Source organism: Eurosta solidaginis, chromosome 2 (genome assembly GCF_040869045.1).
Source record: "Eurosta solidaginis isolate ZX-2024a chromosome 2, ASM4086904v1, whole genome shotgun sequence".
NCBI lineage: Eukaryota > Metazoa > Arthropoda > Insecta > Diptera > Tephritidae > Eurosta > Eurosta solidaginis.
The window spans coordinates 267,857,547-267,880,430 of NC_090320.1; the positions used below are offsets into that span (position 1 = coordinate 267,857,547).

The 22,884-nt window shown below is 34.3% G+C and overlaps 1 protein-coding gene and 1 long non-coding RNA gene across 15 annotated transcripts in view; both read left to right on the plus strand.

The window, feature by feature from the left end:
- bun (bunched) overlaps positions 1-22,884 on the plus strand; it is a 594,108-nt gene that overhangs the window by 319,477 nt on the left and 251,747 nt on the right. The window contains exon 5 of one of the 14 annotated variants that reach the window (XM_067767884.1): positions 7,547-7,565. The exons of the other annotated variants lie outside the window; for them this stretch is intronic. Coding sequence (XP_067623985.1) covers positions 7,547-7,550 — 4 coding nt within the window. The 3' untranslated portion in view covers positions 7,551-7,565. Of the gene's footprint in view, positions 1-7,546; positions 7,566-22,884 lie in introns of those variants that run through there. 14 annotated transcript variants of the gene reach the window in all.
- Positions 19,208-22,324, plus strand: LOC137240922 (uncharacterized). Its single transcript, XR_010949862.1, has 2 exons — positions 19,208-21,012; positions 21,064-22,324. It is a non-coding gene; the product is annotated as an uncharacterized lncRNA (long non-coding RNA).

Consider the following 22,884-nt stretch of genomic DNA (forward strand, 5'->3'; position numbering starts at 1 on the left):
GATTCTGGTCGAAAGGGAACCGACGTGTTCTCAATTTCGATCGATCGATTTTTGCGATTTTTATGCACAATTGCACGTCTTCTTGCCTCTACATTTCCGAAAACCATTGGTGGTGGCATTTTGTTCAAATTTTTGTACAATTTTAATTTAACTAAAATCAAAATAAAAAAACAGCTGTTTCGCTTGATTATCGACTCGAAATGAAAACGATTCGAAATCGACTTCGAATCGATTTGTTTCAATCAGATTTGAGAACACCAAAAACAAATCGACTCGGAATCAGCCTCGTTTTATTTTTCAAAACGAGTCGGAATTCAGAACAGGCCTGAATATCATAATTTCTTTGTAAATTTGTTGTTTTAGCATTGCTTTCTCCGTATAGTGAAGTATTCCATGATTTCTAAGATGTTTTGTTATCGATTCGTTTCAATATATGTATATACATAGACGTCAAGGGCACGAAACATCCGATTAATTTAACAGCTCAAGAGAATCAAAAAAATCCTCTAATCCTAACCAATATTTTTTTGGGGGGATTTGGGATTATTAGCAGGTTTCTAACTATGACCATAGCGCCAGATACTAAATCAAAATAGTATTTCTAGATTGTCGTTTCATTTCACATGTTCCTGCGTTATTCACAATAGATCCGTTATTAAATAATATTTAGATTGCGTTATTTTTTAAAATGGCATTGTTTGGGTTTTAAATGGCACCACGCCAGGCACAAAATTGATATTAATTTGGTTTTTAAATGGCACCACACCAGTTTTTAAACTTCAATATACGATAAATTATAAATTCACTGATTCCTGTTGGGGTTGCAAAACTACCACCCTGACTCCAGGTCAGGGAAGCACTGCATGTCCCAACTCCGCCAAAACGCCAGCAGGAAGCACAAAGCCAACCTTGAGGCCAATTTAAATTTTCAGCTCAACCAAAAAAAGCCCGAAAACTTGCAGTTGAGCCGAAGATGACACTGCACGACCACTCCGACGAACTGACTAAAACGGAATGAAACCAATCTTTTTTATACGGGACTTGGGCGATTATTGCTTATGACGACGGATATAAAATGCTATGTGGAAATAGTAATACACATTTGCAATTAATTTCACCGTGGCTTACTTACAAAAAGTTAAAATCAGCAAAGCGACAGTTTCTGTGGCGCTTCTTCAATCATCTACACTATAAAAAAGATCAGATCATATCAACTCGATTGATGTGACTCAAAGCACAATCGATAATCTCTCGGAAATAGCATTGTCCCTGTCGAACTTGAATCGTAATAGGTAGAGTAGGAAATTTGAAAACACCTTCGGGGGAAAATTTGTGCCAATTTTGAGAGACCTTATACCATTTACAAACACACACCAAATTGGCAATTTATTTTTGGGAAATTTATTACGCAATTTATCATATAATAAATTGCCAATTTAAAAAAAATTGCGTAATAAATTGTTTCAAACTGCAAATGCAACCCTGTAAAGTGTGTTTATTGAGTAGATTTAAACGTCAGTTACGCATGACTCAACTATATGGTAGCTCATCTCATCAGCTCATTTTTTTTTCATTTCACTGGAGTAGGGATTGTCAAAATAAGATGGCAAACTCAAAATGAAACCAAAATATTAAACACATTTTCTTTTAAAACACAAAAATTTCAAAGTTTTATGCAAGGCAAATTCAATATCAGGTGTTGTTATCCCAACAGCTGATTGATTGCTTGTTCTTGATTATTTTCAATTTTCGTAAAGTTTTCTCGTATTTTTTTCCAAATTGTTTTTGAGCCTTCTTTGTATAGTTTTAATTTCAAAATTAGAGGTTTTTTTTTTAAATATCGAAATTAAAAAAAAAATAATTTAACTGACGAAATTAGATAAAAAAAATGTCGCTGCTATTTTTCTCTTCGTTGCTGTAGATCTTTATGTTTTCATAACAACCGTACCGTAACATTCTAAGTTATCATATACGAGCACATTGTACTGTATTGTATGATGAATGTGCGACCTACATCAATAACTCAATATCTTCTGTGGTATTATACCCAATGCAAGTTCGCAGTTCTGATCTGGCGGTATCACTTATATCGCAGCAGTACGGATGTTGTGCTATTGCACAATTTCCAAGCAATAGCAATTCATCTTCAAAGGAAATATGTTTTAATATTTGAATTTTCATTTCCAGCCAACCACCTAATTAGCCATTGGAAAAAAAGAGAAACAAATATACAAATATAATTCTCAAATTAGCATTCGTAGACATCTGTGCGGCAGTATTATCGGCCATTCAGAGTGACTCATTGTAAAAATTTATATTCTACTTTTGTCCGCCTGAGTGTCGTTCTTGTTATGCATGTAATATATAAAAACTGCATAAAATTTAAAAATAAATAATAAATAAGGAACAAATAAAATTTAATATACTAAAATGAATTCCGGCATTTTATTTCAATTAGCAATGGCAACTGTCATCCTTGAAACTAAAAATAGTATAAAAATCTCATTAAAAAATATAAAAACTTTTAAAGTGACACAATCCAAAATGTTAAAATTTTGTAGCTGCATACAAAATTAAATTGCCCGCCCGCATGGCGCAAGGTGTTGACAAATATATGACTTCGTTTGGGCATAAAAGTGGGCGGACTAACGAAGAGCACAATTTCCTGCTCGTTTGGCCCATCTTTATATGCTAGAAAAGCCTTATAACGGTGCACATTCATATTGTGCATTATATACTTGCTTTCACTATTTGCTTAAGCGACCAATTATTTAGCGTCACTAGCATGCGCAAGGCTAAAGTTGTTTGTGTGTCTGCGTGAATTTGTTGCTGTCGTCAAGGGGCGTTGGTGTGTTTGGTTGCAACGCCTGCCATTCAGCACTGTACGACAGTCAATCATTGCCACTCAATTAACAGCGGCAATTTAATGACGAGCTTAACAGTGCATAAATGCAACAGCAGCTACAACAACACTAACAACAATAAAATGTAGGAATTCAATTTGAAGCGTAACCAAAGCTAAAGAGGAATTTCATTGCTCTTGTCGTTGTTATATAAAAATAAGAAATTGACATTTCATGCAATTTGCTTCCGCTTTTGTACACTCTTCTGCATTTACACTAACAAACAGCGTCAAACCGGAAATTGGGAACAAGAAATATTTTGATCTTTAGTTACTTTTTTCACTTGGGTTGGGTTACGTTCAGTGATAGATATGCAGTAGGAAAAGCTCACTTGGACTACTTGAGGATCCGTTCTGGTACCATCTAATGTAAAGCATATGTTTCGAATATAGTGAAGTCCGAACTTGAATATCATGCTCCATACAGCAGGATCAGGATTGGTTTTAAAATAAATCGAAACATACCTTATGTGCTCCCGACAGAAACCCATCAGAACCGCAATCATCGAGGATGAATTAAAGGCGGCAGATCATCTGCAATCCAATTTTGGCCAAAAAGATTCCCTTTCACTGCAAGAGATAGCGCCTGCCCGAAGTTTGCATACCACACTCGAGGCCCATTGGTACAAGAGCCAGATTGCGAGTGCACAATGAAAATATATTGCGATCCAACAACTATTCTTTCCTCTCTCGAAAATATAAAGGTATTGTAACTCGTACAGGGAGCAGTTTTGGGCACACAATATTCAAGTATGGGGGTCATTTAAAATTTGTAAAAAAAAACGGAATTGCCAGTTGTCAGAGTTCATATTTCATAAATTCAGCATTAAATTGACAGTTGTGTTGTGCTCGTAGCGCCGCTGGGACCTCTAGCAGGATGCGATCTCTCCTCACGCTTGGTCGGTCCCAACCCAAGGCATCTGCCCCTGATGAAGTCAAAAGCCTCAGAATCAGTAATTTTTTTTTTTTTTTTTGTATAAATTACAAACTGCGAGTGTTCAATGAAACTACATTACGTGCTACCAACTATTATTTCCTCTCCCGAAAAGATTAAGGTGTTGATGCTCCTACAGGGCGCAGTTTTGGGCACACAATATTCAAGTATGGAGTTAATTTAAAATTTGTAAAAAAAATCTGAATTGCCAGTTGTCAGAGTTCATATTTAATAAATTCAACATTAAGTTGACAGTTGTATTGTGCTCGGATCCCGCTGGAGACCTCTTGCAGGATGCGACCTCTCCTCACGCTTGGTCGTTCCAAGGCAAGTCTGCCCTTCTCGAAGGGCTGGTGTCACGTATGATATATGTACAAGTCAAAAACTTCAGAATCAGTCATTTGTTTGTATAAATAATAAGACGTACGGCCAATTTGTAAGGCAAATTAAATAAGGCACGACGCAAATTGAAAGAGAATCTCGGCTTAAATCCCCTTCGGAGGCTATCACGCCTTACATTTATTTATATAGCAATCCCCTATCACCCTTCTCGGTATTTTGGTCTTATGTAGGAATACTTTCAAAGTTATTTGAGCCACTCCAAATATTTGCCTCTGCTGATTTCAATCTATCTGCAACTTCCTTCTCTTTACCTTTATTCTTGCTTTACTCTCACTACTCCCGCTATTTTTCTTCTAATTTTCCGTAGCCCTCTTTCTATGTTCTCTCTCAGTCTTCATTCACCTTTTTCGTTTCTTTCGTTCCTCTCTTATTACTTTTCTTTACGTCTTTAACTACTCCTTAACTTTCCACTTCTCTTCTGATTCATCTCCATTTTTCTTCCCCTCTTCCTTGTCACCCCTCTTTGTTTCGTTTTCCGCCTCCCAACATCCTCTTTTTGTACTCTCAATTTTCCATTCCTTCTATCCATAACCGTTCGCTGCCTTGTTTCAATCCTGTCTTCTATTTTTTGTTTCTTTTCATGTTCTTTTGTGTTTCGTTTTCCTTTTCCTTGTCCCATTTTGCTCCACCTTCTCCGTACTTATTTCTCTCCCCCTCCTACTTTTCACTCTTAACTGTATACAGTTTTGGATATTCACTTAAAATATTTTCGAAGATATAGAGGGTTGCCTTTTTCCTAAAAGGGAGTAAACAATATTTTCCTCCTATTTTGAAAAAATTTCCCTTCGTACCTCCTTTTTTCTCCCGTTTTCCTCATTTGTTACTTCCTATCCTACCTTACCAAAATTTTCATCCTGCTTTAGCTCTCTTCTGCATCTATCGCCTTGCATCTATTTATTTGTCCGCATCTGTACATGCAAATATTGCGGCTTTTCTATACGCTATCGTCGTACTTGTTGTGGTTATTTGCATATACTTATTGCTAACCAAATTAATTTACATTACATTGCATATCGCATTTAAAAACAAAAATAAAATTGCATTGTTTGCTAATGTTCACACTGGTTTGTCGGCCGTCAACTTATAAGCAGCTCATTCAATGCCGCCCAATGCAATCGATGGTGTAGAATTATCTGGATATCTGCCAAATTTATTTAAACTTTGTTTATCGTTAATGACGTGCTACGCTTTTGATCAAATTTGAGTTTACGTTAATTAATTGCATTTGCGCATATTGAACAAGAAATATGCTTGTATGGGCATGAATGCGTTTTTTTTAGAATGTTTTGTAAATTTTAGTTAAATTTAAAATACTTTTAAATTTATTGTTTTATTTTTTGGCGATGGAATTTTTTTTTTGATTTAGTTGGTCAGCGAAACGAAAAACTGGGTTCAGCTGCAAATATAGAAAGTTAAGAGTTTTAGGCGTAAAAGTGAAAAATTTAACAGTTATCATGTAAAAGTAAATGATAAACTTGGCTTTTCAATGAATAAGGAAATGTGGTTTTATTAGGTACACAAGTGTACACAACGCTTCAAAATACGTCTTAAAGTTGAGATGTTTCTCATTCTTTTCTTTCTTGTACGCAAAACTTAAAGTATTCAAATCAGAAATTTGTTTTCGAACTTCTTATAATATTTACTAATGCGCCAAGCGCAAAGCTTTTTGAAATCAATTGAAAACAACTATTTTAGAATATTAATCCGGTCAATCACCATTACTGGGTATGGAAAACATTTTGTTCAAAGTCTAAACATAAAAAACTAGTTGTTTATGTTTTATGATAAAAATGTGTATACATCTACATTTGCGGGTAAAAAACGCTTATCATCACTTAGATAGTATTCAGCAGACCCATCTAGCGGCAATTATTGAAGAATCGCGGCAGTAGTAAATAAAGCGGGAGTCATTGGTGCCGTTTGTCGTATCGCTGTAGTCGTATCCCTAACGTAATCAGCTGTTTATCGTTACGACGGTAAAGCAAAAACCAATTGGTTGGCTACGATACGGTTACGACCTTAGCGGCACCAATAATCGATTGCATTGATTCCCATAAGGTTGGTCGAATCAGCTGTTATAAGGTTACCGATACGGTTACCGATAAAGCACCAATGTCTCCAGATTTACTCCCTACAAAGTGGGTTATACTGAATAGCGGAGACACGCACTTCTGTTGGTCAAAGTGAATAATCTATAGCTGAATCGGTTGCGATGAATAGTGGACACACACCCTTTTTGGTCATAGAAGTGGAAAATATGATCTGAAGTGTACAGATAATATGAAGAGACACATTTCAGTTGCAACTGAGTATAATGCATACTGAAATTTAGCAGTACTAATTTTCTGCGCATCTATTTCATAAGTTTAGATAAAGTTACACACTTAGCGATCTATATAAAGTTTAAGTGTATATGTATATATATGTTAAAAACAAACTCAGCTGTTGTCTCGGGGTTACATTGGTGTATAAATGAAGGGACTGGATTTCATTTTAACTGATATTCCTATATTATATTTTAAGTATATATATTTTTATGATAAAACATACCTTTTTGCTTAAATTCGCGAGAACTCAGTTTTTTTTACCCTTGACCTTCAATAAAATTTTTTCCATACACAGGAATGCTGAGGAGTTTCTAAATTTTATGTAAAATTATATTTCAAACAGTATTATTGATTTTCAGCTTGTTGTAACTTTCTGAATCACTATACCTTAAACATTCTCGGAAGATTTAGGAACCTGATATGATTCCGAAATATGTGAAAAATATTGGCCCCAAAAAAATTAAGACGCCGGGATGATGAAAAGCTGTTCAGAATGTTCAGAAAACTAAGCAACCTCAGAACAGATATACATATTTAATTCTGGAAAAATTTTTGTTCAAAATTAAATTGAATACAATCATAACATTTCTTGCTTTTCCCTTTGAAAATAGGTATGAATTAATTTTTTCTCATGGCTTAATCATTTTCTAACTATCCGCATATTAACAATGTATGTATATAAGTTCGCGCTTTTTTGTTTGCCTCCGCGGTTAACATCGGTTAGTGGTCGAGCCTTCGTATGCCATCGACTAGCGCTTACGTCGGTATGCCCTATCTTTGAGGGGTTTCCTTCCAAATATAATACTTTCAAACAAGGCTTTCCAATATCCCAACCCATTCTTAATGTTTGCTGGGTACTCTTTTTTTGGTCTATAGTCCGGTCATATTTTTTTATGAAATTTTTAATTATTTTTCTTTTAAGAAATATAGTCATGAAACTACTTCCGATTACTAATTTAAATTTTCTTTCCATCTTTTCAGGTAAGACTTCAAATTTTTAATATCGTGAGTATACAAATTTTTATTTTAGAGGTGTTCAATGAAAATGTAAAGATCAGTTTTTTGAAACACATAGCCCGGGTAAACACGAAGAAACCACTCTGTTTGCCAAGACAAGCTAAAACTTACCAAATGCCAAGAATTTATTTGTTGCTACAAAGAAATTTCTACAGCTGCAATAATAATGTGAAGTTGACGGAAAAAAACATGGTTTATTTTGAAACAACATATTTTTTATGCGAATTAAAATTTACAATAAAAAAATGACAAAACGTTAATTTTTAATTTCCTTGCTGCCATCCACACCAACGATCATGGGTTCATGCCCCGCACAAAGCAACATAAAAATTTTATAAACAAGTTTTTTCAATAAGAAGAAAATTTTTCTAAGCGGGGTCGCCCCTCGGCAGTGTTTGGCAAGCGCTCCGGGTGTATTTCTGCCATGAAAAGCTCTCAGTGAAAACTCTTCTGCCTTGCACATGCCGTCCCGCCAATTTGTAGGAAAAAATCAAGCACGACGCAAATTGGAAGATAAGCTCGACCTAAAATCTCTTCGGAGGTTATCGCGCCTTACATTTTTTTAAATGTTTCAATACTCACTGTGAAATTTCATGGAATGCCATGAAATTTTGTATAGTGATTCTAGGCGTTTCTGGAAGTAACATAGGCATGTTTTTGCGATGGAACTTGAAAAAAAACTTTTTCGCGGGCGGAGCAATCTAGTTTCCAATTTAAATGTTAATTTCACAGTACTGTTTTTATTTTATTTTTATTTTATTATTTTTTTTTTTTGTGGAAACTATTTCACTTTCAATAAAGTGTATTACGGCTACCGTGGTGTGATGGTAGCGTGCTCCGCCTACCACACCGGATGCCCTGGGTTCAAACCCCGGGCAAAGCAACATCAAAAATTTTAGAAATAAGGTTTTTCAATTAGAAGAAAATGTTTCTAAGCGGGGTCGCCTCTCGGCAGTGTTTGGCAAAGCGCTCTGGGTGTATTTCTGCCATGAAAAGCTCTCAGTGAAAACTCATCTGCCTTGCAGATGCCGTTCGGAGTCGGCATAAAATCATGTAGGTCCCGTCCGGCCAATTTGTAGGGAAAATCAAGAGGAGCAGGACGCAAATTGGAAGAGAAGCTCGGTCTTAGATCTCTTCGGAGGTTATCGCGCATTACATTTATTTTTTTTTTTTTTATATCGATTGCTGAGTGGAATATCCCACTATCTTCGTTGCCTATTCAAGAGCGCCCTGCCTTTCTTAGAATTTGTTTCAAAAACGCCTTATCTGAGTACAAATTCAATACATTTTGACATTAGGTAGGGCGTTAATGTAAAAATTTCTGAAATTGGGCGCTCTTCAACCGAATTCTGCAGAGATAGGATAACATTCCACACAGCAGTCGATATGCTTTTCATGTCTCATATTCGACTTCCCATTTTCAATTGTGGCAAATGCTAAAACGCGAATGACTCCTGCATCTGTTGCTACTCCCCTCAGCGGGTTAGGGGGATTAGAATATACCCGCGGTAGGTATGCCTGTCGTAAGAGGCGATTAAAATACAAAATTGATTCAAGGGGTTGTGTAGCGCAACCCTCTCAAGGCGTTGCCAGCGCAATATATAGCTTCTCCAACCCAATTGTTAACCTCACCTACCCGTGGCGAATCCTGTTTCATTAACAGCCGAAGCTCTGGCGACCCCAAGTTCCTCATGGAGCTAGAGTGTGGGTAGAACGGGATGGCCTAGAAGGTTTAATGTGGTCATATAAATCGTTCCCGAGATGGTCGGGCTAATACCTTAATGGTGCTTTGTTACCGGAACGTACCGGATCTATATCCAGCAAAGGACGATCAACATCGATAACACTCCCCAAAGCCTTCGGGGTCTTTATCGTTAGTACAACAACAGCAACAACATCTATTTCTACTTGTATCTTAATTATTTTATTGATATAGAGGAAAATCTGGAACAACCTTCAGAAAAATAATATCAAAAACTAATGTGAATTTTGAGAGACCTTTAACTTGTACTTTATTAGACTAAAATTGAGTGAGTAACGAACAGCAGACTCGAACAAATTCAGAAAACTTTATATAAAAAGTTCGTAATTTTCGTAAAATTATTTCGCATTTTCCATTTTTTTTCGAAAACGTTTTAGATATTTGTCTGCATAAGAATTACATTAACAAAATTTTATGAAATAAATGGCAGCATTTATGTATTGTGGTCGAACGCCTTTTATGTGGCAGTAATTCATTTCTATTTTATCTAATCATTTGACTTAATAAGCGCTTCATTTCTACAACAATATGCACTTAATGAGTTTATTTCAATATGATTAATTGATTAGTGTTGTTTTCAGGCACTCAATCAACTTCTCTTCAAAAAGCTCTGTGTTGAATGATAAACAAATTAGAAATTTTAATATGTAAACAAAAATATCAATAACTGGCCTATTATTTAAAAATTAGCATGCAATCAGTGTGTGATTTTAATGTAAATATGAAATTGTATAACCTAATATGAATAATAACAAAGGAAATGGCAAATAAGAGTCGGAGGGTACATATCCAGTACACATCCCATTTCGACCAATTTTGAACCCGACACCTTTAGATTGGCTGAAAGTTTTTCTTCTTTTTTTAGCTTACGAAAGACGTTCTTCAGAAGTTTTTCAAATTTTTTCATCCAACTCAAAAAAAGTTATGAATTCTAAAAAAAACACCGTTTTTGTTTTCAAAATGCTATAACTTTTTCAAAAATTGACCGTTTGGGATCTTTTTTTTAATTTTTTTAAATGTACTTTTCGGAAAAAATTCAAAAAAAAGTTTTTTTTTTGTAATTTTTCAGTTTTTCGAGATTTTTCGAATTTCGCCCTTTTTTTCTCATAAAAAACTTCAAGCAAATCTGCAATCATCCCCACTAATCCCGGAGTGCGCCGAGAATTTTTTTTATTTAATTGAAAAAAAAACTTTAAAATTTTTTTTGTATTTTTTCCCAAAAGTACATTTAAAAACATATTTAAAAAAAAAATGATCCCAAACGGTCAATTTTTGAAAAAGTTATAGCATTTTGAAAAAAACACCGTTTTCCAACTCAAAATAATTTGTTTCAAAAATTGACCGTTTGGGATCATTTTTTTTTTTTTTTAATATGTTTTTAAATGTACTTTTTGGAAAAAATACAAAAAAAATTTTAAAGTTTTTTTTTTCAATTAAATAAAAACAAAAAAATTCTCGGCCCACTCCGGGATTAGTGGGGATGATTGAGAATTGATTGAAGTTTTTTATGAGAAAAAAGGGCGAAATTCGAAAAATCTCGAAAAACTGAAAAAATTACAAAAAAAAAAACTTTAAAAATTTTTTTGTATTTTTTCCGAAAAGTACATTTAAAAACATATTTTTTAAAAATAAAAGATCCCATACGGTCAACTTTTGAAAAAGTTATAGCATTCTGAAAACAAAAACGGTGTTTTTTTAAAAATTCATAACTTTTTTTGAGTTGGATGAAAAAATTTGAAAAACTTCTGAAAAACGTCTTTCGTAAGCTAGAAAAAGAAGAAAAACTTTCAGCCAATTTCAAAGGGGTCGGTTTCAAAGTTGGTCGAAATGGGATGGAATAACCCATATATATCAGAGCTATCATAATAATACTCATCATCTGATTAGTTAAAATGACAGGCATTTTTAAAACATAGAACATTTTAAACGGTTTTATTTAAGTTGACTTGACAGGCTGGACAGCACTTTTTTGTAATTGAAATTTAGTTAACTTTCCGATAAGCTACAAACTTGGAATATAGTTCAGAACCCGATGACAATGCAATAACAAGAAAAAAATCGCCGCTTGGTGGCGCAAGGATCGAGATATTCACAAAAATCGCATTTGTATTCCGATTTGGCTCATATCTGGAACACATAATACATACAAGAATAGAAAGCGACCTATGAAAAAAATCGCCGCTAGGTGGCGCAAAGATCGAGATATTCACAAAAATCGCATTTGTGGCCCGATTTGACTTATATTTGGAACACATAATACATACAAGAATAGAAAGCGACCTATGAAAAAATCGCCGCTAGGTGGCGAAAGGATCGAGATATTCACAAAAATCGTATTTGTTATCCGATTTGGCTCATATTTGGAACACATAATACATACAAGAATAGAAAGCGACCTATGAAAAAATCGCCGCTAGGTGGCGCAAGGATCGAGATATTCACATAAATCGTATTTGTGGTGCGATTTGGCTCATATTTGGAACACATAATACATACAAGAATAGAAAGCGACCTATGAAAAAAATCGCCGTTAGGTGGCGCAAGGATCGAGATATTCACAAAAATCGTACTTGTGGTCCGATTTGGCTCATATTTGGAACACATAATACATACATGAATAGAAAGCGACCTATGATGTCCGATTTGGCTCATATTTGGAACAAATATTACATACAGTCCGGAAGAAGTGACACCAAAATATTTTGGAGTTCGAGGAGAGACAAGCATACGTGGCGCAGAGTCGAGTAAAGTCTTTGGAAGGATTATGTACTGAGGACATAGATTGAAACAAATTGACAGGAAAAGGTCCTTGAGTCACTAAATGGACTAAATAGATGAGAAATAATAGGCAATTAAAAAAAACTAAAAACTTGAAAATAAAAGTGACTTGTATGCACATCAACAAATCAATCATTATGGGTAGAACCCATATTTCCATACAAGCAGCGGATAGTAACGCACAAACACATGCATATATCTGAGTTACTCCCAAAAGTATGCAGTCATTTGTGCAAGTATCACTCACATATACACGCGCATGGGCTATGAGAGAAGCTATAAAATCGTGCATCTGTAGTTATAGCTGAGAAATGTATAGCTTGTAAACGAGAAGTGAATTCTAGAAATAGAAGCGCCTAGAAATATGGAACGAGGAAATCGAAGAGTATAAAAGAGCGCAATCTGAGCAATCAGAATGAGTTTGATTTAAGCACGATATATGTCGAGAAGTAGTAGTATTGTGAAGTACTTGAATAAAGGTCATTTAGCATTATTGAATAGTTGAGTTATTTATTCAACAGTTTAGTGATTCGAACGTTAGTAGAAGGTTGCAAATAAGAGGAATTTCAGTAAATTCGTTACAATACTAAAAGCTAGAAAATAATTAGGTAGGTCCTAGGTAATAGTCATCACACTCCTCATCAACCTAGGGCGTTGATCAGACAATTAAATAAAAGCGTTGGACGCGTCAAATTTCTATTGATAGTCTTATATACGCTTTTATTTAATTGTCTGATCAACGCCCTAGATTGATGAGGAGTGTGATGACTATTACCTAGGACCTACCTAATTATTTGCTAGCTTTTAGTATTATTATTACTTCATGTAAGTATTGTTTTCAATAAAAACGTTTAACTTAACATATTTTGTATTTAATTAGCGAGCTTTGCTCATATTGCTTTATACAATGGTAGAGAAAAATTGTCAGTTTACAAACGGCGATGGTTACTAGGACATGTTTCTGAATTTCACTTCTTCATCAGCTAGCTTTTCGGGAGCTGAGCGTTGAACTCGAATCTCCAACATTCATTTTTTTTTTATTATTATTTCATTTCTTTGTAAGCCATATAAATAAAATTGGTCCTTAAAGTACGCTGACATCTGAAATTACTTTAGTTGCGTATACGCCCAGGCGTACAATCAAAAAACGCTCTTAGTGCGCTTGATATTTATTTTACCAAGCAGCATATAAACATTGAAATCTTTAGAATGTATATTAAGATAGCAATATGATTTGGCAATAGACGCCAACATTTATTTTTTGGCTACGATTTTTGTTAAAATTTGTTTTCTAAAAGTTTCTAAAGTACATTGCTACCGCTAAATATTTTAAATGAAGCAATAAATTAATGCAGGTGGGCGGCCGGATGCCGCATGTTTACGAAAATGTATATAAATATTTCTTTTGAAGTGCTGAAGTGCTAGAAAAGGGCTATGCAAATTTATTGTTTACAGAACCTGCGCATTATTCATGTGTGTTTATATACAGTAGTGGCTAAATAAATGTAATTATTATAATTAAAAGCTATTTTATTCACTTCACTTTAAAACTTCTAAAAGCTTATTTTTAAAAAAGTTTTTTTTTTCTTTAATTTTATTGTTTACTTTTAAGTTCGTGTTATTAACAAGTAATAGAAGCTTGTTCTTAGAAAAGCTTTTTTGTTAAATTTAATTTAAATATGAATTTTTTTAAATTTTTAGTAGGGTAAAATATTGTTTAAATTAGTTATGTAATCTTTACTTAGTTATTTGTAACGTTTCTCATCCTATCCATTTCTTTTAATGCATCAACATTACAAGGTTTCTTCGAAGTCAACTTTGAACAGTCAAGTTCTTCTATTCGAGTGTAAACTAACTTAAAATCATATTTTATTGCGACTTTGCCTATGTCACGTTCAGTTTACAACTACTCATTGCAGATCTCTGCTCTGTTCCATCGCCAACACGGTTGCCACACCATGTTTTCATTTGGGATCAAAATTCAGGGAAAAAAGGACCAAATCTCAAAAAAAGGACCAAACTTTTGTTTTATTTTATTGGTATATAAGCAGGTCACCGTGGTGTGATGGTAGCGTGCTCCGCCTACCACACCGGATGCCCTGGGTTCAAACCCCGGGCAAAGCAACATCAAAAAGTTTAGAAATAAGATTTTTCAATTAGAAGAAAATTTTTCTAAGCGGGGTCGCCCCTCGGCAGTGTTTGGCTAGCGCTCCGGGTGTATTTCTGTCATGAAAAGCTCTCAGTGAAAACTCATCTGCCTTGCATATGCCGTTCGGAGTCGGAATAAAATCGTGTAGGTCCCGTCCGGCCAATTTGTAGGGAAAATCAAGAGGAGCACGACGCAAATTGGAAGAGAAGCTCGGCCTTAGATCTCTTCGGAGGTTATCGCGCCTTACATTTATTTTTTTTTTATTTATAAGCAGGTCATATTCGTTGTAAAATACAAAACTTTGGGATGTTTCCATGGTTTCCTATATAAAATTTTACTGCACATAATAAATACTTTGCTTAAATTCAAGGAACAAACAAAAATAAAATGTAGTTCATGGTAATATATTTTCACATTTCTAGAATGGGTGTATGTCGTTCACCAACCTAACGTTGTGAACCTAGATTTGCTCACAAAGCTTTTAGTTCCAGCATTATGTTGTTGGTTGCAATGAAATAAAATGTATAGCGCAGTTAAGTTTTAGTAAGGAAGGGTTAAAAAATTTGCGTTCTGGTCGAACTATGTGGAAAACTCAGTAGAGCATAAATGAAACTAAGCAATTTTGTTAGTTCTATTTCTATAGATGCTTATTTTTTCTCTTAATGTTTAAACTTTATATCATATCCTAGATTCAGTAAGTGTGAGTTTTGATACCTGGCATCAGGGGTTAATACTAGCACCTACGGGGATAATTTTACACAAAATATTTCTTCCTAAATCAAATCTCTTTTGCATTTGCTTCAAAAGCTGAATATAAAAATAAAATTTTTTAATCGCATTCGTTGACATCTATAAAGCTATCGCCTTCAAGAAGTATTTCTGCCTTCCAGTTAAAATATTTCTTGTGCCGGGTGAAAAAGATTTAAATATCGACGTGCCTTCACAAACTCTCAATATCTCTCGGTAGGCTTGAATTAAGTAAGTGGCAAGTACACTTAATATAAAATAAATTAGTTTCATTCTTTTACTTAGTTTTCAATTAATTAAACTCCACGCTTCATCAGTTGCAAGCCTTGTGAAATTTCTTAGAGGCGCAAGTGCATTTGAAATACATGCTTTTAGCTCTACTAGTGACAAAAATCTTTCACTAAGTGTTTAATAACCGATGACACAATACAAAAGTAAGCACTTCCTTTATATAAATGGACAAAAATTAGCGAAAAATGTCTCCTTATATAAAGACATATTCTTGCTAAACTTTGGTTTTTAAATTTTGACATAGAAATTACAAAAATATTTATGATAAGTAAAAATATTAAGGTGGAGCGCAATTGATTGACTAATAATATCTCCTTTTCCTACCAGCTTTCCAATTCAAGTAATGTGCCCTCCACTTTTATATTTTTACTTCTCATAAATATTTTTACAATTGTCAATTACAATTTTTACAATTATGTCAAAATTTAAAAATCAAAGTTTAGCAAGGATATGTCTTAATATAATATAAGGAGACATTTTTCGCTGATTTTTGTCCATTTATATAAAGGAAGTGCTTAAAATTTGTTTATTTTTTTTTTTTTTAGATTTGCGATATTATAAAAACCATAATACTTATTTATGACACAGATGCTAATTTTTATTAGTTTAACCAATATATGCTATAAAATCGGCAAAAATTGTTTTTGTAATTATATGTTTGACTACTTTTGTATTATATATGTATAAATCTCATATTGCTGTATATGTCTATTAACATAATTGATAAATCACTAAATCTTGTCCTACAGATTGTATCGTAAATCATTTAAAAATAAATTTCTTTCTATATGCAAGTCTGCAGTCCAATCAATGGATTTGCCAGCTTACATTTTTTTTTTATTTTTTTATTTTTTTTTTTTTTAAATAAGCAAATATCTTACGTATGCATTGACAATTAGCCATGCCCAAAAAATGTGCGAATCACATGTGAAAATCATCTTGAAAATTTGCAAATTATGCTAAATAACCATAGAGCTGTTTTAATTGCTTTTGAGGTTATGCTTTGTGACAAATTTTACGCGAGCGAATTGTTGCATTTGTATAGACATTCACAAAGCATGAATGAAGGTCAAAAATAATAATAAAATATATGAAAATTATTTTCCTCATATTTACTAAATTTTGCGTTAAACATTTTTAATGCTAAATGAACTATTAAGTTTGTCTGTTGACATAAAGATGGTTATTGTTATTTGTTTTCAAAATTGCATAAAATTGAATTAGTTGGTAAACATCAATTAATATCACTAAACCATTTGATTTATATGACGTCAAATGATATTTGAATGCTACGTTTTGTGCTAGTCTTTGATCTATGCATATTTTGTAAACTTGTTTGTATTTATCGACAAATATACATATGAACATCATAAGATCCAGTCTACAGGAGGGCTTTCAATTATTTATTTTGAAATTGTTAGATATCTTTACTGGTCAGACTCACAGTCAACAAACAAAACCTTGTAAAAATTCCTAAGCGAAATATTAATAGTAGTATAGTAATTATTTTCAACCAATATTAATAGCGAGTTTTCTCTATCTGTCTCATAACAAATACAAAGCTTTTAAAAGCTCTCTTAGTTGCTAATGATATTCAATAACAAAAGATTTCTTTATTTGCATAGTTTGAATCGTTAACAGCTTTATTATTCAATATGCTTAAAAATACTGTTGCCACACCCTATTTTTTATGACAATCCATCTAAAATCATTATCATGGTAATTTTGATAATGTCGGGATGAAAGCGATGCCGAGCCGTAAGTATGTTGATTGTATGTGGGTTTAAAAGTTTCCGCCTACGCGTTTCGATGAAATTTTTTCATCTTCATCAGGAAGATATTTATCATAAAATATGACATAAAACAAAACAAACATTAACACATTAGTTAGAATCACACAAATCACATCACTCTGTTGTTAACATAATACTTACATTCAATTTATAACATTGAAACTTTAACATCTAACACATAAATAAACAAAACTTTACATTTAATTTACTACCTCCATTCATGTTTCCTGCTTCGTCCATCATATAAGCGCAGTTTATATTGTTGACGTCTTCTTTGAAATTCATTGTAGTATTGATTTTTTGTTGTATTCGTAGAACTTCCAGCGTCATTCGTGTTCGTTCTTTCCCCTCAACGTCTAATATTTTCGCGTAGGAGGAAAAGTGAAACCTTGTTTTTGTCTTTATTTTATCGACCGAAAAGTTCCAAATAATTACAACTGTAACAAAAAATTAGCCCAAAATAAATATATTAAAAGTTTCCGTTTCCAATCATGGGGTTATCATGAATAAAAATCCTCAACATGTATTATATCAATAATATTTATCTGTTATATGTTATTGCTATATCTTGGAATAGGAGGTTGGAAAGCAATCGTTTTAAATTTTTCAATTCCACCTTTTCGCACCAACAATTCGGCCTGTGAGGCCTGATGATAAAATGCTCACTTCTAAATGAGTGGAATGCTTGCCGAAATCTAGACACAAACATCGGAAGGGCTTGTATCTTGAAAAATCTGATCTACATATATTTATGAAAACTGTTGGAAACTGATTGGATGGCCTTAATCGGACTTTGCTCACCATGACTCAGGAAAATTATTCAATGAATAATGCACCAAGCATTTAAATTCGACTCTGAAACATAGGTAGGTGTATAACTTTCAAAGGCTAGAGAGGAAGATCCCGACTGGATATCATGGCAATCCCCTAAACGCAAAGAGCCAGAATTATTTTAGAATAGTTTCCAATTATCGCTGTGAACATAATTAAAAAGGTTACATACGGCTGTAGCATATGCCAAAATCTATCTTTCTAGCGGGCTAATAAGATTGTTGATAACCTAGGAGTCGTATTAGTAAGATCAACTGATAATAAAGCAATTCCGTAATACATAAAATAATGAAATTGGGTCCTAAACGTACTCATATTCGCTACATCCTTGATTTGATGAGGTTGGAATCCAAAGAAGCTGAAAATCTTTCCCCTCAACTGCATTTAGCCCTTCTGCCTTAAATTATCTTTTTAAAGGGCATACTTACAACTGAATTTCCCTTATCTGCCCAAAATAATCCTGTTCAAGTAAACTGTCAAGATTAGCGAAGGACCGAAGGACCCTCAAATAGCAAAATGTCTAGCTAGGCTGGCCACCTGCTCATTTCATTTACCTGCATTGGGCCTGGAACAATTCGGTATTGCGGTTATCAGTGATTAAGTTTTTACGCGCTTCAAAAGTAGTGTTGTTTTTATATCGTACGGATAAATGACATTGAGTGCACCTTAAACGTCTCTTAGTATGGAGATTGACCTATTAGAGTAGCAACAATTTAGGTTTTACTCCCCACATTGACTAAAAGCGAATCGAGTTAGTACTCAGAAAATCAAGTACGAAGTAAAAGCGAAAAGGGACATCCCAAATGAACCCTCGGAGGAGCACTACGAATACGGATTAAAAAAGAAGTAAAAAATCATCGAATGCCTAGAGTACACGGAAGAGCCAGCGAGATTTACCTGCCATGGGATTAAACCCGAAATTCTCTTGCAACTCGCGTCGCGCTTCTTTTAACAGTTTCGCTGTCCGTGCGGAGTCGTTACGGTTTATCTGCGAGAGTGTTTAAGAATTTCCCAAACAGTCATTTAAGGTATCCTAATGGAGAATTTTTTTTTTTCATCTGATGTTCGTCTTTATATTATAAATGTATTTCAAAACATATTTTCATTCGTCGTTAGTGCTCCTTTCTAACCCTTTTCGGAGCCTACATTCAATATGGATTCGTGTCACAATTTAACTTTAAATCTTCACTCAAAAAGTGGGATTTTTTTCATGTCGTGCCTCGATATTTGAGAGATTGTTTTTTTTTTTTTTAATGTGATTGAAGCTTCTAGCTTGTACGCCGTCTTGTACACTTAAAGAAAAAGACTGGTAAAATCAACCGAAATGCGGGTCAATTCAACTGAAATTTCTGTCAATTTTTATCCATCGCAACAAGATGTTGAATCAACTGCGCACAAATCGTTGATTCGTAATTGACCGTGTTAGTAGTCAAATGAACAAAAAAAGTTGTTGCGACAGCTTTGTACGAAAGTACCTATGTTGCGGCATTTGCAAGGCAGATGAGTTTTCACTGAGATCTTTTCATGGCAGAAATACACTCGGGGTGCTTGCCGAACAGTGCCGAGGGGCGACCCCGCTTAGGAAAATTTTCTTCTAATTGAAAAACTTTATTTCTAAAATTTTTATGTTGCTTTGTCCGGGGTGTCAACCCAGGGTCTTTGGTGTGGTAGGCGGAGCATGCTACCATCCCACCACGGCGGCCGCCATATACATACGTAAATATGTGCATACATATAGTACACAGCATACATAAGTACAAAGTAGAGAGCGCAGTGAGCGTAAAATTCTCTTTGAAATTTGCTCATGTATTGACTGTTGATCGCTGTTGAAATGGCCAGTGAGATCAGTTGTGTTAACAAAAAAATCATTTAGATTGATTAGGAATCTGTCAACTTTACAGAATCTTGTTAACTCAAGAGCGACAATTTCTCTTATGTTGAAATGACTAAACTAATTTGTTCGCTTGACAAAGAACTCGGTCGAATTAACCACAATTCGATCAATTTCACCGAATCTCCGTTAAGTCAAGAACAACAGATTTGTTAATTTTACTAGCACCATTTCTTTCAGTGTATACTCTAGCAGGGCGAGAGTTCCTTCCCCTGGAAGTATCTGCAGGTCTCTACGCTATTCGCATATCACATTCTAAAAGTTTGCCATATTCCACTTTCTCTTATTGTTGTTGTTGTAGTGGTAGGGACACTCCCCGAAAGCCCTGGTCGATGTTGAAGGTCCTTAGCCGGATGCAGATTCGGTACGTTCCGGAAACAAGCACCATTAAGGTACAAGTTCGCCCATCTCGGGAACGATTTGGTATGACCACATGAAACCTTCTAGGCCATAAGGCACTCGTACCCCCTAGCTCCATGAGGAACTTGGGGTTGCCAGAGCCCCGGCTGTTAAAGAAATGATACGCCACTGGTAGATGATGTTGACAATTGTGCTGGAGAAGCTATATATTGCGCTGGTTATCCCTTGAAAGGGTTGCGCTATACAACCCCTTATATCAATTTGTTATTTTAATCGCCTCTTACGAGAGGCATACTTACCGCGGGTATATCCGAAGCCCCCTAATCGCTGGTGGTACTTTCTCTTATTCGAAGGCACAGTCGATGTATCTTTCCCTAGTGTATATATGTGCCTAAGTAACTAACTTTATTGAGCATTATTTTTCCACAACCCGTTGGCCCTTTATTTTGAAACTACAGCTTTGCATTGCCATTTTTATTGCAGATCTCCTATTTGTAAAAATTTATCGTCATGTAACTAGGAAATTTTGTTCACACTCTTAAGATCAGCAAGTGCAAGTGTTATCTTTTGACGAATCTTTTCAACAATAAAAACACAAATGTTTCGTAAAAGTTTATGATTCCAAAGTACGATTAGATCACTCATAGCGATAAGAGAACAAACTATTCACAAACAAACAAAGGGATCACTTAACACCCTATGAGCTCCTCACTCTCTTTAAAAGAGCTTTCGATAGTTAACGTACTTTTCGTTTGTAAGATGACACGGGTGAACACGTTTGCTGTCATGAAACAGCTTAGAATAACTAGTAGCAGCCTATATCTTAATGTAAATATGTATATTTGTATTTTCCTAAATCCATAACACACTTCATTTCAGCCCTTGTTAAGCTATTTGAGTGATGATGTGCTTTTGGTGCTTAATTTTTGTGGCAGGTGCCTGGGCTGCGGCTGACTGGCTGGCTGACGTTCCAACCATATAATGGGGCTGTTTTATTTGCTAACAAAAGCGGGGGTGTTAAACGTGTTAATCGAATAAAATTTTACAATAACAAAATATACAAAAAAATCTATAAATATTCATATTATTTGCTATCGGTATAGAAAACAAACAACAGATAGACATTTGCAAAAGGCTTTATCGTTAGTGCTGTGCGATCGAGCAATGTTTAGAGACCGGCCGGTAGTGTAATATTTAAAAAAATATATTTTTATTTTTTATCAATGTGGAAGAAGGAGGAGCAAAATCACAGATTAGTGTGCATCATAATAAATGATTTATTTGAAGAAAGAAAAAAATCTGCTCGACTGAGAAAAATAAAAGATAACAGAAATAATCCTGCAATTTGAACGAAAAAAAATCAATATTTTTTTCTGCGCTACATTAGACGTTGTCCCCAAATATTTATTATGGGCTTTTTCTTGTTATTACATATATTATATTATTTTACTTCAATTTTTCTTGTTTTTTTATTTTCTTTTGTGTTTTATTTTCTAATTTTGGCCTTTACTCACGACAACGACACGTTTTGTCTGTGCCATTCAGTAAACAAATATTTGTGGCCGGTACAAGTTTGTGATTTCGCGTTATGTTGCTGTGCTTTTTGTGCAAATCCAATCGAATCGTTTTTAATTTACTGATTAGAAATACGTACACAACGCAGCGTTTTTTCGCATCCTCTAGTCCTCCCCACACCTGTTGAAGAAGCATGTTTGAGTTCATTCGATTTGACTTACTTAAATCAATCAATAACAAGTGTGCCATTTTGCAACTACAACCCCTCGCTTGTTCGTTTCGTTGCTGAATTGTTTATCTTTAAGTAAAGTAATAAAATTAAATAAAGAGTGCACACGTACACATACATACAGTGTGCATGTACAGCGGTTGACAAAAATATAGAAGCGCTAAGACGTTATATGTTTTGACAAAGATTTTATTCCATAGTTTGTCAAAAAAAAAAAACAAAAAATAAAAAAAAAGACAGAAACAATGTACCAAAAATAAAATAAGAAAATTGAATTATACCAAGAATAACAGAAATATGTCTAATAACAAGTCAAGCCTAAAAACAAATCCAAATAGATGCTAGACTAACATATAACAACACATTAAAAATAATAAAAAAAAAAACATAAAATAATATTAAGGCTGGGTGCGATTTCGCCTAAATTTTAGGTACCTAAACTAATATTCCACTAGAACTTTCCAGCACTGCAATAATTTAGGAAAAAGCTGTCAAAACTGTGCGAGTTGATTTGAAAACCTAAATTGTTTATTTCTACTTAGAAAATAATAACAATACGGAAAATTTGGTATTTTTAATGCGTTTTCACGCTTAAAAAGAGAAGAGGTCAATTAGGGTCCACGGTAAGTACTTATCCCAAAATAGCAGTTCAAGAAAATGTCGTGGCTCCGTTTTATAAGGCTTTTTTTTGACATAGTTGAGCACGTGCACAATGACCTTTTCCACAATCTCGAATTCAATAATGTGATGTTGATACGCCTCCAATAACTTCTTTAGGCAAATTAGTGCACTTGGCTACCAAATATATTCAAATATATTTGAGAAGGATCCAATTCCTTTGTCGCCAACATAAGCTTGAACAAAATTTACCTCACCATCACGTACAATCGATCGGACCTTAATCGCAGCAGGGATCATCGCTCTATGATTTACTTAAATTGAATGGACAAGAGCCA